At 38.8% G+C, this 21,233-nt stretch overlaps 1 protein-coding gene across 12 annotated transcripts in view; it reads left to right on the top strand.

The window, feature by feature from the left end:
- Positions 1 to 21,233, top strand: part of TIAM2 (TIAM Rac1 associated GEF 2) — a 310,489-nt gene that overhangs the window by 236,823 nt on the left and 52,433 nt on the right. For 11 of the 12 annotated variants that reach the window (XM_069069619.1, XM_069069618.1, XM_069069617.1 and 8 more), the window contains one exon: positions 2,071 to 2,174. In XM_069069619.1, the coding sequence (XP_068925720.1) occupies positions 2,071 to 2,174 (104 nt within the window). Of the gene's footprint in view, positions 1 to 2,070; positions 2,175 to 4,660; positions 5,103 to 21,233 lie in introns of those variants that run through there. The other variant, XM_069069620.1, reaches the window with a different exon arrangement.

The raw sequence follows: 21,233 nt of genomic DNA, 5'->3' as shown, positions 1-21,233 counted from the left end.
ACACCAGTAAGAGAACAGGTTCATAAGAACTGAAACTAGTTTTCTGGATAGGAAATTGGGGAATGTTGACTCACTTCAGCCAGCTGCTGCTCATGACGTGGGCAGAATGTAAAAGCAGAGCTATGCATAGGCTTGGTGGCATCCAGGACAGGATATCAATTTGGCAGTTGTTTAGAGCAGCTTTGTAAATAAGTATTACGATTTTACCGGTCTCTGTTTTTTTTTTTTTTTTTTTTTAGCCAGTCTGCCCTCATTCCAGAAAATGTTCATGTAAAATAACGGAAGCTGTATTTTAGAAGGCTGCTTGGTGACCCTGAGCCTACCAGACTGTGTTGCCTCTTTTCATCCACTTAATATCCAAGTCGTTCAAGGTGGCTCTAATGCTTCTGAGTACACTGGCTTTGTTTGTGGGGTTATACAAAACCCAAGTAACTCCTAAGGGTATAGCCAGGTCAGTTCTTTTAGAGCTTGCTTGGGAATTTCCTTGAGAATCTTAAGTCCCAGACTACAAGATCTTGTCTAGATCCCTTTTTACCCTGGAAATTAAATGTTGTTTTCTCAAAACAAAGAGAAGGCTCATCTCCTTGGGACAGAAATCGAATACATTTCATCCCTTTGGTCCGTACCTCGCCATACTCCTACCTTTGGAAAGGTTTTAGGTTTTTTGGTAGTCATTTTGTGGGAGAGTTGACTGTCAGTTGGAGACTGGCCATGTGCAGAGAGATCTTGCTAAGGACATTCCTCTGCCAGTACAAAGCTGTACCTTCTCTGGCACTTAGAGTCTTAGAGAGTTTCCAAGAGCAATATCACTGAGAAATGAAAGGAATTGTCCATGGTCTCACAGCCAAATGTCTCAGAGGAGGGATTTGAACCCAGGTCGTCCTGACTCTGAGGCCAGCTCTCTAATCACTACTTTATGCTGTCTTTCTGAATGCCCAAAGGTGGGGAATGAGGTGTAAAAAAATACAGAAGCAGGGGTATTGATTGAAGACTACATTACCTCTAGTACTTAACTGTATGATTAGGTTGATGCAAAACATTAACCTGTCATAATTAAGTTATCCAGAAAAAAAAAACCAACAAACCCTCACCATGTCATATGTCTATCTTCCTGTTCCTGAGTTCTATAAACCTCACAGGGTTTTCTTCTCTAGCTTTTCATCTCATGCCTCCATGGTGCTTGGTTGACCCTACACCAGTTCCTACAAGGATGCTTGAGTCCAACCCAGCCGCTCAGCCACATAGGTGCATGATTTATGATCTTTGGTTTTAGTTGAAATAATTTGGTATGTTTTTGTAGTTGGGCAAAGTTAGGAGGAAAACCTTGTCTGTTTTTTCTAAAGAGAATTTTATTTCCAGTGGTTTAGGGAGTTGCAAATTAAAAAAAAAATAATAATGGAAGAAGGTGGTAAGAAGAGGGTGATGTGCATCATTGTAGGCTGGAAACAGCTCCACTTAAACTTAATCTTGTGTGTTAATTTCCACATTGGAAGTTAGAGAGAGATGTTAATGCATTTTTCACTTTTAATTGAAAATCAAATTGACTTTAACCTTTGGTAATTTTGGAAAAATTGAATTCCACCTGTGAATGAGCAACATCTGTTTTGTTGGGAGAAGTTGCCGAGTGGTACGAGGTTTGCATCCAGCTTTTTGGAAATTTGTCTTCAGTCAGTGAAACGAGGTAAGGAGAGTACATTATGACACTGCCTATAGCTTGATCTAAGACTCAGTCAGGGTGTCTATTTATATCAGGAACCTAAAGGAAATATTAAGGACGAAAGTTAAATGTCATTTTGATTGGTGTTTTCAATTGGTAATGCAAATGATGCTGGACAGGAGACATACGATGCTAGAAAGAGGGTCGTGGATGCTGTGCCAGCAAAAGCAAAGATGTGGTTTGGAGAAGAGCAGGTTAGTGTATTGTATTTTACTGTTATTAACAACTGGAGTCTCCTTGTTACTGTTCTGACCTTCTTTCTGCTTTTTCTTGATGTAGCTCTTTAAATTTGCCATGTACTTCCCCTGAAAATGGCCATGCTAAGTATTCATGTCTGTTGTTTTCAAATCCAGACTTCAGCAATGTTCCTGATGTTACGGCTGGTTTGAAAAGAAGCCAAACAGATGGTACCCTGGACCAAGTTCCTCACAGGGAGAAAACTGAACATACATTCAGGGTAAGATAACAAGATATTTTAGACCGATGGGAAAACAAATGCTAGACTTGGGCTCCATTTAACATTTAGCTTTACCTAAATAAGGGCAAAAATGAGAGCCTTCTACATGCCGATTATTTGCTTTATTGGTTTTTGTCTAATGAATGAAATGACATTTTTATAGTTGAGGCAAAACCTCATCTGTTCATTGTCTTTCACCTCTGTTTCTTCTAAGATGAATGTTAAGGTAGAAACTTGCTATCCAAGAAGGTGAAGTTGTTGAGAGATATTTATAAAAAAACTCACATATAGCTCAATTTTCTTCCTTCCTTCCATAGAGAAATGAAAAGACAGACATGGGGCGGCCAGGTGGCTCAGCAAGTAAGAGCACCGGCTCCAGTGTCGGGATGACCTGGAGATGGAATCTGGGCTCAGATACTTAGCACCCACCCAGAAATAACTGGCCGTGTAACCTTGAGCAAGTTACTTAACCCCGATTGCTTAAAAAAAAAAAAAAGACAGACATGATCACCTCTGCTTAGGGGCAATTCCTATGATTTCAGACTATTGGGAAAAGTTTGAAGATATGTGCCTTCCTGAGTTGGTAGCATCCAGCACAACAACTGTAGCATGGCAGAATCAGAGGTTGAGGCTACTCTTCCCCTTCCCTCCTTTTGTCTCATCATTCTCTCCCCCCACTAAATTCAGGCTAAGCCAAAAGATGCATATCTAAATGCCCTGATTGCTAATGTTCTGGCATTGATCTCAGTACTATTCATCTTTCACAGGAATCTGATTCTTTTACTAAACAGTAGCCTAATATTTTCAGTCTCTACTACCATGTTCTTACTCTTTGAAGTGTCCTATCTAGAGCAGACTCAGTATTGAAGCTTATTTTTACCATTTTTCAAAAGTGTAAAGCTCCTAGAGCTTATGACACAGAATCCTAGGCTTTATAACAGATAGATTAGTTGGGTTTTTATGGATATTTTTAAAATCAATGATTATAAGCATGAAATTGAGTTAAATATTTGAAGTGGTGTGTGTTTGTGAATATATGTGTATGTTAAAGATTTCCTTCATTTTGTAACCTAGTTGAGTTGTACTTTTCAGTTTGCACAAGGAGACTATCAATTATTTTCTTCAAATCTTATTTTATGATTCAGTATAATAAATACGCAAAAGTTTAAGATTTTGAAGCAGTTTTGAAATAGACTATTTAATAGTACTGTGCCAATCAAAACATTTTAGAAAAGGGTTATTAAAGGCCCTAGGTAGCTAGATTTAGGAAAGAATAAAAATAATGATACTTTTTAACTTTGGGGCTATCTGAGCTTTTCACTGGCAAAATTTCTAAAAGGAGTAATTTCATGTTAAGAATGTGCTGGTAAGTTATTAGAATCCTCATGAACTCTTCTACATATGTAGCACTTAAATCTTTGGGGAACAACTTGCTGATTGATATAGATAGTGCTGCCTTAGAATTTCTTTTAAAATGTTTCCATTTTCACTATTATGCAAATTCTGAAATTGGTTCACAGAAATAGTATTAAAGGACCCTGGGGAAAGTGATGGGAGAAGTGTTGAGCCCTAAAAGTATTGTTAGTGATCAGGGTTTACATTGGATGGAGGAGAAAATACCCATTTTGATGGGCTCACAGGGAGAAATGTTTATAATTTTACTATTCTGCTTAATAGGTTTTTTTTAAGTGACTCCAAGTCAAAAACATAAAAACAGTGAGTACCTGTTTTTAAAAAGAAGTTAATTTGGAAATTGTTATCATATATACACAAATATGTCCTTAAAGAAGAATATCCAAGTTTGGAGTCAGAAGACCTGAGTTAAAACCCCAGTTCTTGATCCAGGGTAACCTTAGGATAGGTATTTCCCCGTCTAATAGTAGTTTCCTTATCTATAAAATGGAAATAAAGATAGTTGTACCACTCACTTCACTGTTGGTGGTTGAAAGCATGTTGTAAAGCTTAAAGCACTGTACAGATGTGGGTAAGTTGTCTTAGTTCAGATAGGTGAGGTCTAAAAAGCTCAGTCTGGAGCTTCCAACTCAGAAAAGACATTTATTTCCAAGGTTTTCCTTCATGCTTCCACTTTTCTCCTCTAGTGTGAATAATTTCTTATCTGATTAGAGTCTAGTTAAATGTAGTCTATTTTGTAGATTTCACAAACAAGTACCCTAGACATCAGAAACAGGAATAATTTCACTTGGAAATTAAATGCAGTTTGATTTGATGCAGCACAGCTGTAACTGGGGCTTTTGACAGCCCCACAATTTCTTCCAATGATTCATAATTGATTGCCTTCTTTCTCCTCAAGGGTACCTATTAATGTCACTGCTTTTTGTATGACCCTGTCAGCATCTACAGCATGTGTGGGTTTAAAAAAAAATTGGTAACAATTTACATATAATATTGTAATAGTTTGGAGTTTGAAAAAGAATAAGCAATCACTCTCTTTTGGGGTGGGGGTGGGGTTGAGTAAGTGGAAGACTTTCCTCACTTATTCTAGGAATATAATGTGTTAAATAGTTAAGAGATGTATAGGGACCAAAATAGTTCTGGTTTTTCGCTTTCTACTAGTTTTTTCAGACAACCCTGAAGACACAGCATTCTGTGACTCCTGCATGTACTTATGTTCTCTAAGTTGGCATGTTTCTGTAGATGGGCATCAGAGCCCAAGTTGCAAATTCAGAAGGATGGGGGTGAAACTACTCTGGAAGCATTGCTCCTGCTTTGTGAAGACAAGATTGGTGGCGCTAGGAGGTCCTTGTGATTGTAACTTGGGAGAACAGACAGTTTGGGATTATTTCATTGCACAGGGATGAGAGCAAGCGAGAAAGTGTGTATTAGTCATTTCCCAGCAGACTCCGGTGGATGTAATCACTTTGTTCTTTGGGAGCAGATTTCTTTGAACTTTTTTATTGTATCCAGCATGTAAGTAAACGAAAGCTTTGATTCTAATGGATATGGAAAATGTAAGCATGTTTGCATGATTCAAGTTCGTCTTTTTTAAAAAAAATTGATTTTGTTCTAAAAACTTTGTAAGATTACCATTCAGATGAAAATGTGTGCTTTTTTGTTGGGGAGAGAGGGAATTTTGAGGGGAAAGAACTTAGAGCCCTCAAGTATATCTCTTTGATGTACCTTAATTTGTTAATAAGGAAACTCAAGGTGATAATAGTACAACTCGTACCCCATCATCAACTTTTATTCCTGGGGAGGGGGGAGTTTATCCAAGGTTGCACTGATTTAAAATTATTTGGGAGTTTATTTGGCATTTTTGTATCATGAAAACAACAGAAACATTCACACATCTTAAATTTCAGAAAACAAAGCCTATTTATACTCAGTAACACATAAGAGGATGTAAAGATGAATTTAAATAGGATGTAATCTTGGGCTTCCTTAAATTTCTACAGAGTTCAGTGCATACCTTGCAACATGCTTACCACTACAAAAAACATTCACACAAATGAAACCTTCCTTTTCCCTGGGGATAAGCAGGTTTTATACTTTGATAATTTCCAATTCAGTAATTCTTCAGCATTTTATGTAATTGCCTCGTGGAGCCTTGGCAGTGGTTATTTTTGCAGTTGGTAGGCGTTCTGTTGATGGAACAGAAAGCATTGAAAAATCTGGTAATGCAGTATGACAACTGTTTGTTGTGCTCCTTGCAATTTAATCATGTTTGAGATATAGATTGTCCTGTTTGTTAAAGGCAGAAAAATTGACATGTACTCAGGCTTAGGCTTTTGTTTGGTACACTGCACAAATATAATCTGTATCTGAAATTTAATTATTACTGTTTACTTAGGTTCCTTTTGGATTTTCCACATGAACTGCTAATAAGTCCTTTTTAAATAAAATAATAAGTCAAAGAAAATAGAATAAAAAGAAAAAATTAAAGAACATCCCCCTCCCCAGCCCTGAAAACATACTGAAATCTTGATTTTTGTTGCTTTCAGTGTATACTATTGTGTCAAAGATTGTTTGTGAAGTATTTTTGTTAAGATTTAAAACTAATACATAATTTAATCATGGGCAGGACTCTTTGAACATGGCTGCTTTCCCTCAAGCTAATCCAGTCTCTATTCCTTTAAATTATTTTCCCTTTTTCCTCTCCCCCCCCCCCTTTTCCCCACAGCCATTTCTGAATCCCTCTTTACTGTTGCATCTTAGGTAATTGAATGAATAAATTGTCAACAACCTTCAGGCATAGCCACCACCCACTAAAACACCCTTTTCTAACATGATGTTATCTAGTAAAGGAGACCTGCTTGCTGACTACCTTTCATATTAATTTTGACTTCATTATGGATTGCCTTTTGTTATATTGATATGTGTCCCTGTTGTACTTAGACACTTAGGGACAAAGGAGTTTGTTTTTCTTTATGTAGAAGATGTAGTTCCTTTCTCTGTCTTCAGCTGCCTAATGCCCTCTGGAGCTAATTATTTGTAAAGCCAGGTACAGAAAAGTGAATGGTAAAAAAATATGAAAAAACTTAATGTGTTATGTCTCAAGGGATTAAGGTGAGTTCTATGTATTTCAATTGCCCAACAGTGTTGACATTAATTTCTACTGACCTGTTCCATTAGGTCTGAAGCAGAGAGTATTTTGAAATAGGGTGCCTTAAGAACTGGGTCTTTTGTGTCCTTTGCTATCTGAGCTGAGACAGAGTCAGCTGATCTCTTTTTGGTAATGTTTCATGCAGTAAGTTTATATGATTTTACAGAGAGCAAGTTAAAATGCCAGATTAAAAATAGTATGGTGTTGTTCCCTGTATCTTTAGCAGAGTATAGACTATGGATATCAGAATGCTGAACAAATCATGCTGTAGCTTTGACAGTCTGAAAGTACCACCACTTGTTCTGAACATTTTAGGAAGAGATACCTCAGCCCTTACATAAGCAATAGACTGGTGTGGGCAACAGTGAATGCAATATGGACAAAGTTCGGTTGCATTTTCACACCTGGCTCTCAAATGCATCTCACTCTTTAGCAGCCTATCTTATTCAAAACTGAACTTGGGTGTACATGTGTGTGCACATGTGCATGTTCCTGTCTGTGTGAGTTATATGTGTATGGCAGGGAGAAAGAGAGAAAAACTGGGAGAGACAGAGACACTTCAGACTTGTGGAAGTTTCAAAGTACAGGTGTGTAGTTTGAAATGACCACATTTCATTTTCTTTATATCTTTAAAAGCAATTTTTAAAATCTAAATGATAAATTTTTAATAGTATTTACCTTTTCTAATACTGTCAGTACCCAGTCCTCCTTGATTTGTGCTTGATTATTCAGGCAGATATGTCAGGAAGCTGCTAGTCTTCTTATTCAGCTTGATGGGAAAAGGTGTGCCAAATTTTAACGCTACCCATCCATCCCCTTTTTCTAGGCTGGTGATCATCAGCATTTTTTTTAATTGAAAAAGAATAAGTTAAAAAAAATAAAAAGAAAGTAAAAGCATAAGTTGATACTCACTAGTTAGTATTAGGAAAATTGTTCTGCTTAATTTTGAAATAAAAACAACAACTACAACTAGTTTACACTAAATTTGTAGTGGCATTGGAAGGTCTGTGCAATGAGAGGAAAACAGATGAGTTAAACGGAAAACATTTTGGAAAAAAGGCTTTGTCTTGTGAAGAAAGAAGTTGGTGGTAGGTTCGAATAAGAAGACAGTTTGTTGCTTGGGCTGGAAAACAACAGTAAGGCTGTTAGCCGAAATCTGCTTTTCCTGTTCCCTGTCCCATCTAGTAGTGATGTTTCCAGCTCCCCACCCAACTTAAATCTGGAGCCTTGTGGCCATGGGGTAGGATTTGAAGAATGTTTTTATTCAGTTATGTGCATAGGATTTCACTGAGCTGCAGTGAGAGAGGCCAGTGGATTATTGCCACCTGGCATGTTCTGGGCTATTTAGATGTCTTAAGGAATAGAATTTGCTAATAGCAGGATCTTGAGTGCGAAATACTTAAAGGAGGGTGGGGGCAGAGGGCTTCACCTTCTGTACCTTTGCCATTTTCTATTCCAGTCTGTAAAAATCACCAAAAAAGCTTTCAGAAGGAAAAACTGAAATGGAGTGTTCATGGGGGGGGAGGGGGAAGGGAGGCGGGGTGGCGGGGGGGAGGGCAGAACAAGCCCTAAATTTTCCAGCTCATTTACCCTCAGACCTTGGCTTTTCTGTTCAGTCATTCTCTTTCTCCTCCCATCTCTTCCCACACAGAAGCTTCTTTCCTCCCTTCCACTGTCAGTTCTTTTTTTCTCCCTTGCCTCCAATCCTGCTGCTTTTCATCCTACTTTTTTTCATTTTAAGACAATCATTATTGTTGTTCACAAGTATCTTCAGAACCACAAAAGAGGATGATGAAAATAGGAAGGTATATAATAAACAACAGAATGTTAACTACGGAAAGGATGTCTAAGAAGTAGCATGACTTCTGAGACAATGCATGAGTCATCCAGACTCAGGGGAAGGCAGGAAGGAATCTGTGCTTGTCAGGCTTAACCCTGTCTCCTAAACTAGGTGGGACTAGGGCTATTAAATGCATTTATCTTTAAAATCATCTTTTTATCTTTTATCATTTTTTATCTAAATCTATTTGAATCATTTCAATCTAAATTATCTTTAAAATTTTTATAATATCAAAATGATGACTAGTTAATGAAGTGCCTGTGGGACTTTGCAAATAAAGTGTTACACAGAGGTTTATTTCTGATAGAAGAGAACAAATGAACACTACTGTTTCCAATGTAATAGTTTATTTGGCACACGTACTCCCATCTCTTCTGCTCCCTGCCCCCTGAAACAACTTCTGTGCCATCAGAAGAACCTTTGTTCTTGCCAAGGCATGGAGAGGTTTAAATTAAAGACCTTGGGAAGCTCCTTGCCATTGGTGGTGGTAGAGGAGGGGTGACCTAATCAACCACCCCATTCCCTGCCTCCTTCCTCTCTGCTCTCACCTTCTTTGTTTCTGTCTTTACACTTTTTCTGACTTGGGCCAGGGAATCTGAACCATAAGACAAAGATTCTCCCCTACTAAGCCTTAAATCTGAAAGGAAGTCCTAAATGTAGTGCTTCTTTCAAGTCAGTAGGAAAAAAGTCTGCTCTAGCAGAAAGATCACTGGATTAAGAGTCAGGAAATCCCTTATCTAGGCCTAGCTATGCTCCTAAATAGCTCTGTGGCCTGTGGATATACAACAACAACAGAAATTTTATTGTGCTTTAAGATTGGAAAAAAAACACAACTTTGCATGAGCTCATTTATTCTTCATAACAACCCTGTGGGTTAGGTGATATCCCCCTTTCACAGATGAGGAAACTGAGGCTCAGAGATGTCAGATGACTTGTTCACAGTCACACAATTAAAATCAGAGGCTAGCTTTAAATGGGGGTTCTCCAGACTCCACATCTAAGGCTCCTTTCATGGTACTAGCCTCTTCTGCTCTCATTTTCCACAACTGTAAAATACAGATGTTGGACCACAGGATTACTTAGATCCCTCCAGCTAAAATAAATTCTGTGATTGCATGATTTTTCTTTTTTCTGCCCATCTTTTAGCTCCAGTGCCTTACTTGAATAATGTTTTTCTTAAACCAGTCATTTTTAAGAGCACAAGAAATTCCAACAGAAGAAGAGTTAGATTCCAAGTTTCTTTGCCATTGATTGGCTTTACTAACTTTATATAAGGGTGAACACCTCAAAGAAAAATGAATGCTGCAAAGTAGCAGTGATTAGGGAAGGATCATGTTGCTGAAATAATTTTCCCCCATACCTTTAGCTTCATCTTCCTTATTTCAAATGGGAAGTCTCAAGGGAAAACATTATATAAAGTACATAATTAAGTTTTTCGTAGTAATAGAACTGTAAAAAATAAATTATAGTCCAATACCTTTATAATCAAAATGAGGAAACTGAGGCCCAGAGAGTCACAGAACAGGGATGAGAACCCCAAGGATCCTTATAGTCCAGTACTCTTCAAAATAACACACTCTCTTGTGTTTTCATTTGGGTTCTTAATCAGCGTGCATCTATTAATCATTTGCATTATGGCAGGTACACAGAGGATAAAGAGACCAAAACAAAACTCTCCCTACCCTGGTTAAGAGCACCTTGTAGCAGAGGAGACAACATAAATAAGTATATGCAAAATAATACAAGGTAATATTTGGGGAGGGAGGGTACTGGTAACTAGAGGCATCAAGAAAGGCTTCCTCTAGAGAATGCCTCAAGTTGTTTCAAAGGAAACAAGGGATTCCAAGAGCCAGGGTTAGGTGAGGGGGAAGGACTTTATTCCTGGCATAAAGTCATGCACAAAATAAAAAAAAAAACATAAAGATTACATATACAAAGATAGAAGGAGTGTTGTATGTGAACAACTGCCAAAGAGATAGTGTCATCCAACAGATATTTATTGAGTACCTGCCACGTATGGAGCCTGGTGCTGCTCCTTGAATGTGGGTGAGGGGTATTAGGTGATTGTCTTTGTTCTTTATTCACCAAGGCTAACTGTTAAGGATTTTTAATACTTTCAGATGTGCTAAGAGACTTTGAGGCCACTCACATACATCTTACACAGGTGTTCCAAAAGATAGAATACATTCATTTCTTGGTTATGGCCAAATATTCCTGGACTGTTGAGCACTAACCTCATTCTGCACCCAAGTCTGTATCATTTTTAAAAGTTTCCTTTATTTTTTGCAGTCAACAAATCATTTATTCCACCTGTGTTAGTTAACAAGTTTAAATCTGGAATCCCAAGTTTAGGGTGGGAAAAAGCCACCAAACCTGCTTACTATTAGTGAAAGGCATAGGACAATGGATTACATTTTTTTTTTGAAGGGCAATTGGGGTTGACTTGCCCAAGGTCACATGGCTAGTTTTTGTGTTAAGTGTCTGAGGCCACATTTGAACTCAGGTCCTTCTGACTCCAGGGCCGGTGCTCTATTCACTGCACCACCTAGCACCTCCATTGGATTACATTTTTGTTTAAGGGGTAAGAAGAGAATCCTCAGTGTTGAGAGGCTGCTTGAGCAGCAGTTATACCTGCTACACTCAACATCCCCAGGACCTGTGTTGTAAGGACTGGTAACAAACAGTACCTCCTCATTTATTTGAGCTATTCCTCAAACCGTCTGCAAATTACCCATGCTCTTCTTCTCTCTTGCTGATCTTTTACCTTCACTTTTCCAGATTTGCAATGCTATTTACAAGCCAAATTTTTTCCAAGCTACCATTGAGATGATATATTATGGTTGATATTACCAAGTAATTAAAAAAATATATACCAACATACCACAGATAGTCCCCCGAGTCAAGCACTGGGCCTTCCTAGGACACAGCTGGTGCTTAATATTTTTAGATTGAATTGCACAGACATTAGATGATCACCTGTGTTCTTAACTTGAACCTCTATGTGCTTTAAAAAAATTTTTGATGCCTGTATCTCAATAGAATTGGTTTCCTTTGTTTACTCTATGTGTTTTATGCATTTAAAAATATTCTGAGAAAGGGGCTTATGACACAAGAGAGATTAAGAACATCTGAATTGTAGAATATTGTTCATTGGCAAAGAAGTAGGGTAGTCCAAAATACATTCTGTATCTGTTGCTTTGTTTCATGTTTTTTTTTCTTTTGAGCATTAAGACCTTGTATGCTTGGTTACTTTATTAAAATGATGAATTAATCTCTAAATGCAGGGTAAATGTGTCTGGGTCACCGTGCTTGGATTCTCACGTTTTCTTTATGTCATGGACCCAAGTAGCTTGTTGCTCTTTCCATTTGTTCTCTGACCAGTTCTAAAAATTGATCGTGATTTTGCTATAGGTATTGATGGGGTGTTCCAAAAATCTTAGTGCAGCTTTAAGCATCTGTAGCTTAAAACGGCATGAAGACATTTGAAATATCCTATATACCAGCCATGGTTAGGTGGAGATGCAAAGAAAAAGCGAAACCATTCCTGTCTTTAAGGAACTTACATTATATTGGTCAACACTGAATGTCACTTTCAGTTTTAAGGGAAAGAGGCTCAAGGCATGGCCAGCAGTCATGACAACCTTAGCAAATGATCTGTCAGTAAATGGAGTTGCTAAGATTAGAGCAGGAAGTTGCCTGAATCAACTCCTGCACTGATCTTAGGAAGCTAGTGGGACAGTGGATAGAGCTAGAGGCAGGAAGGCCTGACTTCAAATCCCACCTCAGACACCTTTTTAGCTGAGCAGTCTTGGGCAAGTCATTTATCTGCTATATGACTCAGTTTCCTGAGTTGTAAAATAGGGGTAATAATAGCACCCACCTCTCAGGGTTGTTGTGAGGATCAAGTGAGATAACTGTTGTAACGTACTTTGCAAACCTTTAAGTGATATGAAAGTGTTAGCTATTATTATCTAGCTTTTTAGTATTTTTAGCCTCTCATCAGCAGCTCATTATTCAAAATCAAGACTGGATTATGATACAAAATATAATCACTCACCTGCTGTTCTTAATAGCAGGATGAAAAACAGGGAAACAACTGTCCATAAAAACCCATTTATCTTTATGCCATAAGGAAAATTAATAGTTTGCTTCACAAGGTGCTCATTTCATCTCTTTCCTCATCTTTATTCCTTTTGTTCTTTTGCCTTTTTTCATTTAACATAGTTTTCTAACTTAATTCTTTTGCCATGACTTAATCTTCTTTGGCAGACCCCCTCCTGACCCTTTTTACACTCCCATCTAAGTTTAAAACAACAACAGCAGCAACAATCCAGCTGTTAGAAAAGAAATTTTAATTTCCAAGTGCCCAAAAGGTGCTGACCTGTCATTCGGACTCTTTGGGGATTTCAGAATTAACTGCTTAGAAGCCCACAAAGTTTGCATAATTTCTTCAATCAGCATGCTATGTCTTCAAACAAGCTTCTTTCAAAAGACATCAAACCAGGTCTCTATCAGGCGTGCTCATCAGCCACAGAACAAAGGGCACTGAGAACAAGGCGGCAGCCTGTGCCACAGCACAGTGGTAACCGCAAGGCATCCGGGATGTTGCATAGCATGTCCCTCGGTGCTGATTGTCCGTTAGAAAAAGGCTGCTCATCCTGTGCAGTTCTCAGCCAGTGTGGTTTAGTAGCACTTTGCAAATGCTCATTCTTCAGTGTGTTTACTATGGTGTTATATGTAGATGTTGCCTGGATTTGCTTAGCTAACTAACAAGTCAATGTTTTCAGGTGAGATTTTTTTAAAGTTATTTTTGTGTGTGTGTCTAGGTGAGAAATGAGTTTTTCTTCCCAATGTTTCATTTACTTTGTTTTCTGTGTCTGTCTCAGGTTTGATTGAGCTTCAGAGTATAAATGCAAAAAGGTTCGTGTTTATGTGTATGTGAGCATGCAATCCTAGTTGCATACGTGACTTCATTGGTAGTGACCTATGTACCACTACTGAAAACATGACCAGAACTTATTTTGCTGAGCCAGCCTCTACCAGGCCATGTGAAAAGAGTGGTAGTTGGTAACGTGTATATGTTTTTATGTTTTCTCTCTGTCTACTGTTTTGTCAGAGTAATTTTCCTGAAGTACAGGTCTAACCATATCATCCTCTCTACTGAACACATGTGGCTCCCTATTACCTCCATGATTAAAAAAAAGAATCCTCTGTTTGGCTTTTAAAGTCCTTCCTGTCTTTCCAGTCTAATTATACTTTATTCCCCTTCACATCCAGCAACACTGACCTTCTTGAAGTTCCACCCATAATGTTCCATTTTCTAACTTTATGACTTTTCACTGACTTTCCTCCATGCTTGGAATTCTCTCCCTTTTCATCTTTGTCTCTTGTCTTCCCTGGCTTAAGACTCAGCTTAAATATCACCTTCTACAAGAGATTTTTTTCCAAGACTCCCTACCTCTACCACTGTGGTTGCCTTTAAGATAACTGTATATTTACACTTTATGTGTGTGAATGTATATGTGTGTGTGTATCTCTCTCTCTCTCTCTCTCTCTCTCTCTCTCTCTCTCCCCCCCATCTCTTGTATGTCCATAGTGGTTTGAATGTTGTCTCCCCCACGAGAAAGTGAGCTCCTTGAGGGCAGACATTGTTGCTAGTGTTTTGTTTTAGTTTTTGCCTGTGTTTGTATCCCTGACACTTAGCAAAATGCCTAGCTCATAGCAAATGCTTCATAAATGCTTGTTGACTGATTCCCCTTTCCAGTGGTAAACTTAATAACAGATTTTACAGGTTTTCTTGAGAGTGGTAAAATTTTAACTCTGTATTTACGAACCGGACATTGATCTTTATTAATCATCACTATTTTAAGACATAACAATATGTTGTAAAGTCCCATCAATAAAGAGCAAAACCAGAGCAAATGGAACAGACTGACACCATGCAATAACTCAGAGAAACAGTGACTCAATTATCTTCAGGCTTAAATGAGCACGTGGGCGCCCCCAGAGACCTAATGTCAGTCCTTGCTTATGGTTCTAGAGAGGTACAATAATAGCAGAGTGGAAAGAGCCCTGGACTTGGTGGAGGAGGAGAAGGCATGAAGCTTAGCCCAGACTGTCACTGGCTGTGAGACCTTGTACAGGTCGGCTCATTTCTCTGGTGCTCAGTTTCTCCCTCTGTTAGATCCTAGTACACAATTGGCATCTGCGACTTAGCTGGAGAAGAGGAATTCCTCTATATGCATTAGGATATAAGTTCAATATTTTGTGAGTTTGGGGATTTGTGCCATATCCGGTTGCCTCCTGACTCTTCTTGAAGAAAAGAGGTGGGGTGGTGCAGGGCAAAGAATGAAACACCGGCTCTGGGTCAGATCCACTTCCTCTACTGTGATTTTGGGCAAATCCCTCTCACCTCCTGCACTCAGTTTCCTTATGTGTAAAATGAGGGGATTGGACGAAGCCCCTTAATGCTTTACTTCTATGATCATATAACTTAGAGATCATTTAGAGGATTGTTGTGAGAGACTTGCTTTGTGCCCATGTTGTTATTGTTATTATTTTCACTGTCTCAGTGTTTAACTTGGCAGTAACATTTCTTTAAAAAAAATTGCTTCTTATTTAGAAACTTTTTTAACACACACACACACATACATATACAATTTTAAGCTTAAGTAAAACCATTTTAATTAAACTGTCTCTTAAGTGGGGACCTGGGAGATTGGGGCCTTGGTCAATAATAACACTTGTGGGACATGAAACCTTACCCAGGAGTGGGGAATCTGTAGCCTTGAGGCCACATGTGGCCTTCTGGATCCTTAGTTGTGGCCAATGTGACCTCAAGGTCGCAGGTTCCCCACCCCTGCTACCTCCTGCTAGCATTTTAAAGAAGGTTCAGACTACTTAAAATTAATTGAGAGAGTTCTGCATCAATAGAATTTTGTACAGAAACATGTGGAATCTCATAGAGGGTAGAAGAGTCAAAAGGGCAACTGTTAACACAAAATGGTGTCAAAAGAGCAATGTACAAAAGAGCAACAAATTGATGTGAGAGAAAGTTAGTAGGGGAAGGTTTGGGTAGATGACACATGGATTTATTTGGGGGTGGGGGCAGGGGCATGGAGCTGTATGAGAATTATAATTGTATTGATTGGGAACACATGTATAACTGCTGCCACACTCCTGCAGTGACCTCTCTTATTGGGTGGTTTCCATTTCCAAAAGTCTCAGGCTGGAGTGATTTTTCCTGTTTGTTGTGCCTCCTTGGCTTCCACAGTATGAAAATGGAGCAAAGATTCACTTTCCCCTCTGTTTTGCCTGAAGAGAGTATTTAAGTACAAATGCAAGAGAAAGGTCTTTTTGGTTTTAGGGTTTGCCTGTGGCTTCACCACAGAGTCAGGGAGGCAGCCCACTGACACCAGAACTGAGTCCAGGAAATACCTGTGCCTTTCTACCCAGCCTAGAATCATGTCTTCTTGTGAGGGCACGGAGGGGAAAGGTGGTGGTGGTGGTGTTGGGGATGATGATGGTTTGGCTTCATTTTGGAGGTTCATGTGGCAGGGTAACTGAAATTTGGGGGCTTTCCTATTGTACCACTTGTCTCTGTGGTTGCCTATTATTATCTTGAATTATTAGTTATATCAAAATACTAGCCAGAGTCAGACTGGCTAGTCCTGACCCCTGTAAAGGGCATAAGAAGGAAATTATACACCAGCAGAATGGAACATGTAGAGATAGGTTCAGTAAATCTTTTTCCCTAGGATCTCAGCATTAATAGGATTTGGAGCTGGAAGAGACCTTAGACATTATCCAATTGTTATCTCATTTTACAGATGAGGAAAGTGAGCCTCAGAGAAGTTAAATGACATATTCCATCTCTCTGCTCTTTTTTGAAGACATGCAGTTTCCATGAGTGTGGAATGTTTATATATAAAATCATATTTTTTCAATGTATTGATGGAATTTGCTGAATTTTTTCTTTCATCTTTTTTTCTAAAAAAAAAACTTTTGTAATAAGAAATGGTTCTTTGTGAGAGAAGGAAGGGAAATCTAGATGATATAAAAGCAAAAAATATAAAAATCTATTTAATAAAATAAACAAAAAAAGACTTCTGAAGTTCCACTTGAGGTAATACAGTTAGAGTTGTTGGAAGGCTGGCTCTGCCATCTCTTGCCTGCCTTACTGTCGCAATCTGCCTTTCTAGTTTCTCCTCTCTCCAATCCATTCTCATGCATGGTTCTCAAATTGTGGTGGTCCAGAGACCGTGGGCAGGGGTTGTCTAAGTTCCTCTCAGGGGATTGAAAACTATTTGCACAATAATACTTAGATGTTTCAATTTCTAGTATGGAAAATATTAGTTGATATGACCAATATAAACAAAAGCTCTTTGGTAGCATCCACAATAATTTTTTAAGAGTGTAAAGGGGTCTTGAAATCCAAAAATTTGACAACTACTGCCCTACACACTTGCTAATTTGATATTCTCAGATCACAGGTCTGACTGTGTCATAAAGCCCAAATGGCTTCCAGTTGCCTTGAATATAAAATGTAAAAACCTCTTGAATTTCATAAGAACATAGATATAGAACTGGAAAGGACCCAAGAAGTTACCTAGTTCACCTCCCTCATTTTACAGTTGAGGAAGTTGAGGCCCATGGAAGTGAAGTCAGAAAACATTTAGAGTAGGGATTTGGACCCTGGTCATTTAGCTTAAGAGTGCTCCAGCTTATTGTACATCATTCTCCTTCATGCATTCTGTAATCCGAACAGGCCTTCTTGCTGTTTTCTATACACAACATTCTTTCTCCCGTTCACATGTGTTTGCAAAGGCTACCCACCATGTTCCCTGCCTCTGCTTGGTAGAACCTCTGGACTTTTTTAAGGTCCAGCTCAGGTGCCCCTTTCTAGATGAACCTTATCCTGTTCTTCCAGTTGCTTGTACCCTTCCCTTTGCATGTATTTTAATAGTAATAATAACAATAGCTAGCATTTACATAGTGCTTTAAAATTTTTCAAATGCTATACTTATGTTACCTCCTTTGATCCTCACAACTCTGTGAGGTAGGTGCTATTATTATCCCCATTTTAGAGATGAGGAAACTGAGCAGATAGAATTGCTAAGTGACTTGTTCAGGGTCATAAAGCTATTAAATGTCTGAGGCAGATTTGAAGTCAGGTCTTCCTGACCTTACCAGGCCCAGTGCTCTGTCCACTGAGCTACCTACTGTCCTCTGGGTTAGATGCAGAGAATACAAAGAAAAATGAAGACGTTCTTGACTTTCAAGGAGTTTATTTCAATTGGGAAAAAAAATGGCATGGATACAAGTAAATACAAAATGCCTGCTTATTAGAAGGAGGTAAGTAAGGTCATATGGGTGGAAGAAGCAGAACTAAGCCCAGGTTTCCTCTTCTGCATGTAGTACTCACCCCACTGTGTCTGGCTGCCTGGGGACTCCTAATTGGCTCGATGGTCTGATTATAATAAGTCTGTGTACACTATGTAAGTAGAAGACAAGCATATTTTTATACAAGCCAAATTCAGCCTCTACTTGGTTCTTTTTAAGAAATAAAACATGTATTTAAAATACAATTAAAAAATAAAATACAATTTTAGCTAATATGCATAAGTGAAAAAGTGCTATAACAAAAAGAAAAAACTTAAAGTTCTGTGATTCTGCTGTCACTACTTAAACTTTGAAAAATTAGAATGGTTTTTGACAGAACTCTGATTATGACATTGGCCATCAGGCAATCTACAAGCCCTTATTTGGTGCCTGGTATGGACCAGCCATTGTTCGAGGGGTCCTAGGGAAAGACATATGGGCTTTGAGGGTAGTCTCCTTTTGGGGGGAACTTCCTGTCTTGTGATGTTTTTTATTTCTATAATAAAGCTCAGCAGAGGCCCAGCCCTCCTTAGAATGAGCCTGCCAACTGAAGATGGAGGAATAGCTATGTTGTATATTTTTTTTAATGCTGTATTTTGTTCAAGAGGCCTGGGTTCAAATTCCACCATTGACTCTCATTAATTGGGACTTGAGGTATATGGTGGGCAGCAATGTGGTGTAATGGATAGAGTGCTAGGCCTGGCTGGAATCAGGAAGAATCATCTTCTTGAGTTCAGATCTGGCCTCAGACACTTACTAGCTGTGTGACCCTTCTTGCCTCAGGTACCTCAACTTTCAGATGAGCTGGAGAAGGAAATGGCAAACCACTCCAGTATCTTTGCCAAGAAAACCCCAAAAGGCATAACAGAGAGTCGGGCATGACTGCATGACTGTACTTAATGACTTCATCTGAGCATAGTGCATATGTATCCTCGGTGTCTAGCACTGTGCCTGGCACAGAGAAAACCTTCATAAATGCCTGTTGATTATGCCACTTCATTCACATGGTGGCTGTGGAAAAAGGACTTTGGGAGCCTTAAAGGTCCTACTTTAAGTGCAAGTAGCTGTTATTTCTCAGGGAGAAGAGTTGCTTAGTCGTTTATTATCAATTTAACTCTTTAATCCTATAACTTTTCTGCTCCCAATGTGCTTTTAATGATGTTGGATATCCTTTTGAAGCAATTTCCTGTATAAAAATGTTTACATTGAGATAAGACTGCTTAAAACTCCACATCAAAAGGAACAGCAACAACAGAGACTACAGAGACTCTTTGTCACTGTGGTCATTGCAGGTGTTGGCTTCTGGGGGCTGGAGGGAATTCCCAGTTAGTTACTGAGGTGGTTTTCTTTGGCATGTTTCATTGGGAAGGGCAAAAGCACCAGCTTTCAAAAGTCGTAAGTCTAGCTAAATGAGTAACTCAGTGACTTGTTCCCACTCTTTAATTTATATTAAATACAGCTGTAGCCCCCTCTCCTTGTGAAAATTAGAGATGGTTCAATATCTACGTACAAAAATGAGGCATACATAATGTTTCACATATGTAATCTCTAATCTCTGGCAGTCTTGCTTTGTATTCTTAGTGCTTTGATGCTTGTGTCTGTTGACAGTGACTTTCCTTGGTCTGTGAGTTTTATTTGTGCAGTGACATCCTATATTTCTATCAGGAAATTATACTTCCTTAGTTAAAGCTTCTCTACTAAATCTGTAGAAAAGTGCATGGTGATACTATTGTAGATCTAATGATTTAAGGGATCTTAGAGGCCATTATGGTCCAATCCTCTCATTTTATTAATGAGGAAACTGAGGCCTAGGGAGATTAAGTGACTCTCCCCCTCGTCTTACAAGTGGTAGTTTTCAGGGATAGAATTTGAACCCAGGTCCTTGACTCCAGAGCCATGCATTTTCTCTATCATCATATAGACAAGTTATTTGAACTATTAATATAGGCTCCAAAGAGGTATAAAGATGAGCTGCAGAAAAGGGTGGATGGGGGGGGAGGGATGGAGGCCTCCTGATGTCATGGAGAGAGTACTCCAAGAGATGTCAGAAGATCTGGGTGCAAGTTCTGGCTATGCTATTTAATAGCTGTGTGAACTTGTTCTTGTCCCTTCTTTGTAGACTTTAGTTTCCTTATTTGTAATGTGATGGGATTCGACCAAAGTGGCAGGCCCCTTCTTGGCTCTAGCATTCCATGACTCAGGATCTAGAAAGGTGTGTACTTATCCAGGGACTTAACCTTTGAGGCAAAAGCACATGCAACTGCTCCTTTTCTCCAACTGATTCATTTTCTTTTTTTAATGTCTGTCTTCAATTAATGATTGTAGAAAAATGTGGCGCATGAATGAAAATTTGGATTAAAAAAGAAATAGCAAGGATTTGAGAAAGTATCTTCTTGCCTCCTTTTGAGCATATCAGTAACCTTGTTTGTTAGGATCAAGATGTCATTCTAGTGGCTTAACAGATGACCTTTAAATGTCATTATTTAGAAATTTTTCATTACATATTAATTCGCACCATTATTCTGAGAAGGAAAAGCTTATTCTGTGATGTGGCTTTGTTTCTCTATGCTGTATTAACCTTTTGCATTCAAAAAGCTCATCTCTCTCTGAGTTGTCATTAAGACATTTATCAGTCCTTAGATGCCATATGTGTATGTGTGTGTATATATACGTATATATACACACACACATATACACACACACACACACATTCAAGGGCTTGTTGTTGTTGTTTTTGTCCTTCATTCTTGAAGAAGACCATGACATCAGGGAGATGATGACATGACTTTCATTTGACTTTGATTTGAGTGAGGGAGGGCTGTGCAAGGTCACCAGTCTCACTTTCTCCTCCAGAGTCATCTGAGTCCAGTGACCAGATATTCATCAGGATGATTGGAGATGGCCCAGGATACATGGGAGACCCTGGGAATTTTAAGCTAAGGTCTTTTCAGGTTCTCACTTTGAGTGAGAATAGGGGTAAACACCTATTCAGTGAATAGGTCTCTTTAAGAAGTGAGTCAAGGGATGGCCCCTTTAATTAAAAAAGAATCAAACTGGGATGAGAAGACCCCCTTAGGGTTGTTGGCCAAAAGAGAAACAGTTACTATTTACTGAGCCACTTTGCTAAACACTTCTTAATTGGGCATCCAGGTGGGCAGAGCCAAGATGGCATAACAGAGGCAGGAACTTACCTCAGTGTCCCACATTGCCCTCCAAATAGCCTTAAAATAATGTGCCAAATAAAATCATGGAATTGTAGAACCAACCAAAAGTCAGG

The sequence above is a fragment of the Petaurus breviceps genome, unplaced genomic scaffold (genome assembly GCF_028583685.1).
Source record: "Petaurus breviceps papuanus isolate PSGF00001 unplaced genomic scaffold, PetGlider_PUasm1.0 90784, whole genome shotgun sequence".
NCBI classification, from domain to species: Eukaryota; Metazoa; Chordata; class Mammalia; order Diprotodontia; family Petauridae; genus Petaurus; species Petaurus breviceps.
The sequence above is the reverse complement of the archived record's forward strand: the minus strand, read 5'-3'. Positions and strand labels throughout refer to the sequence as shown.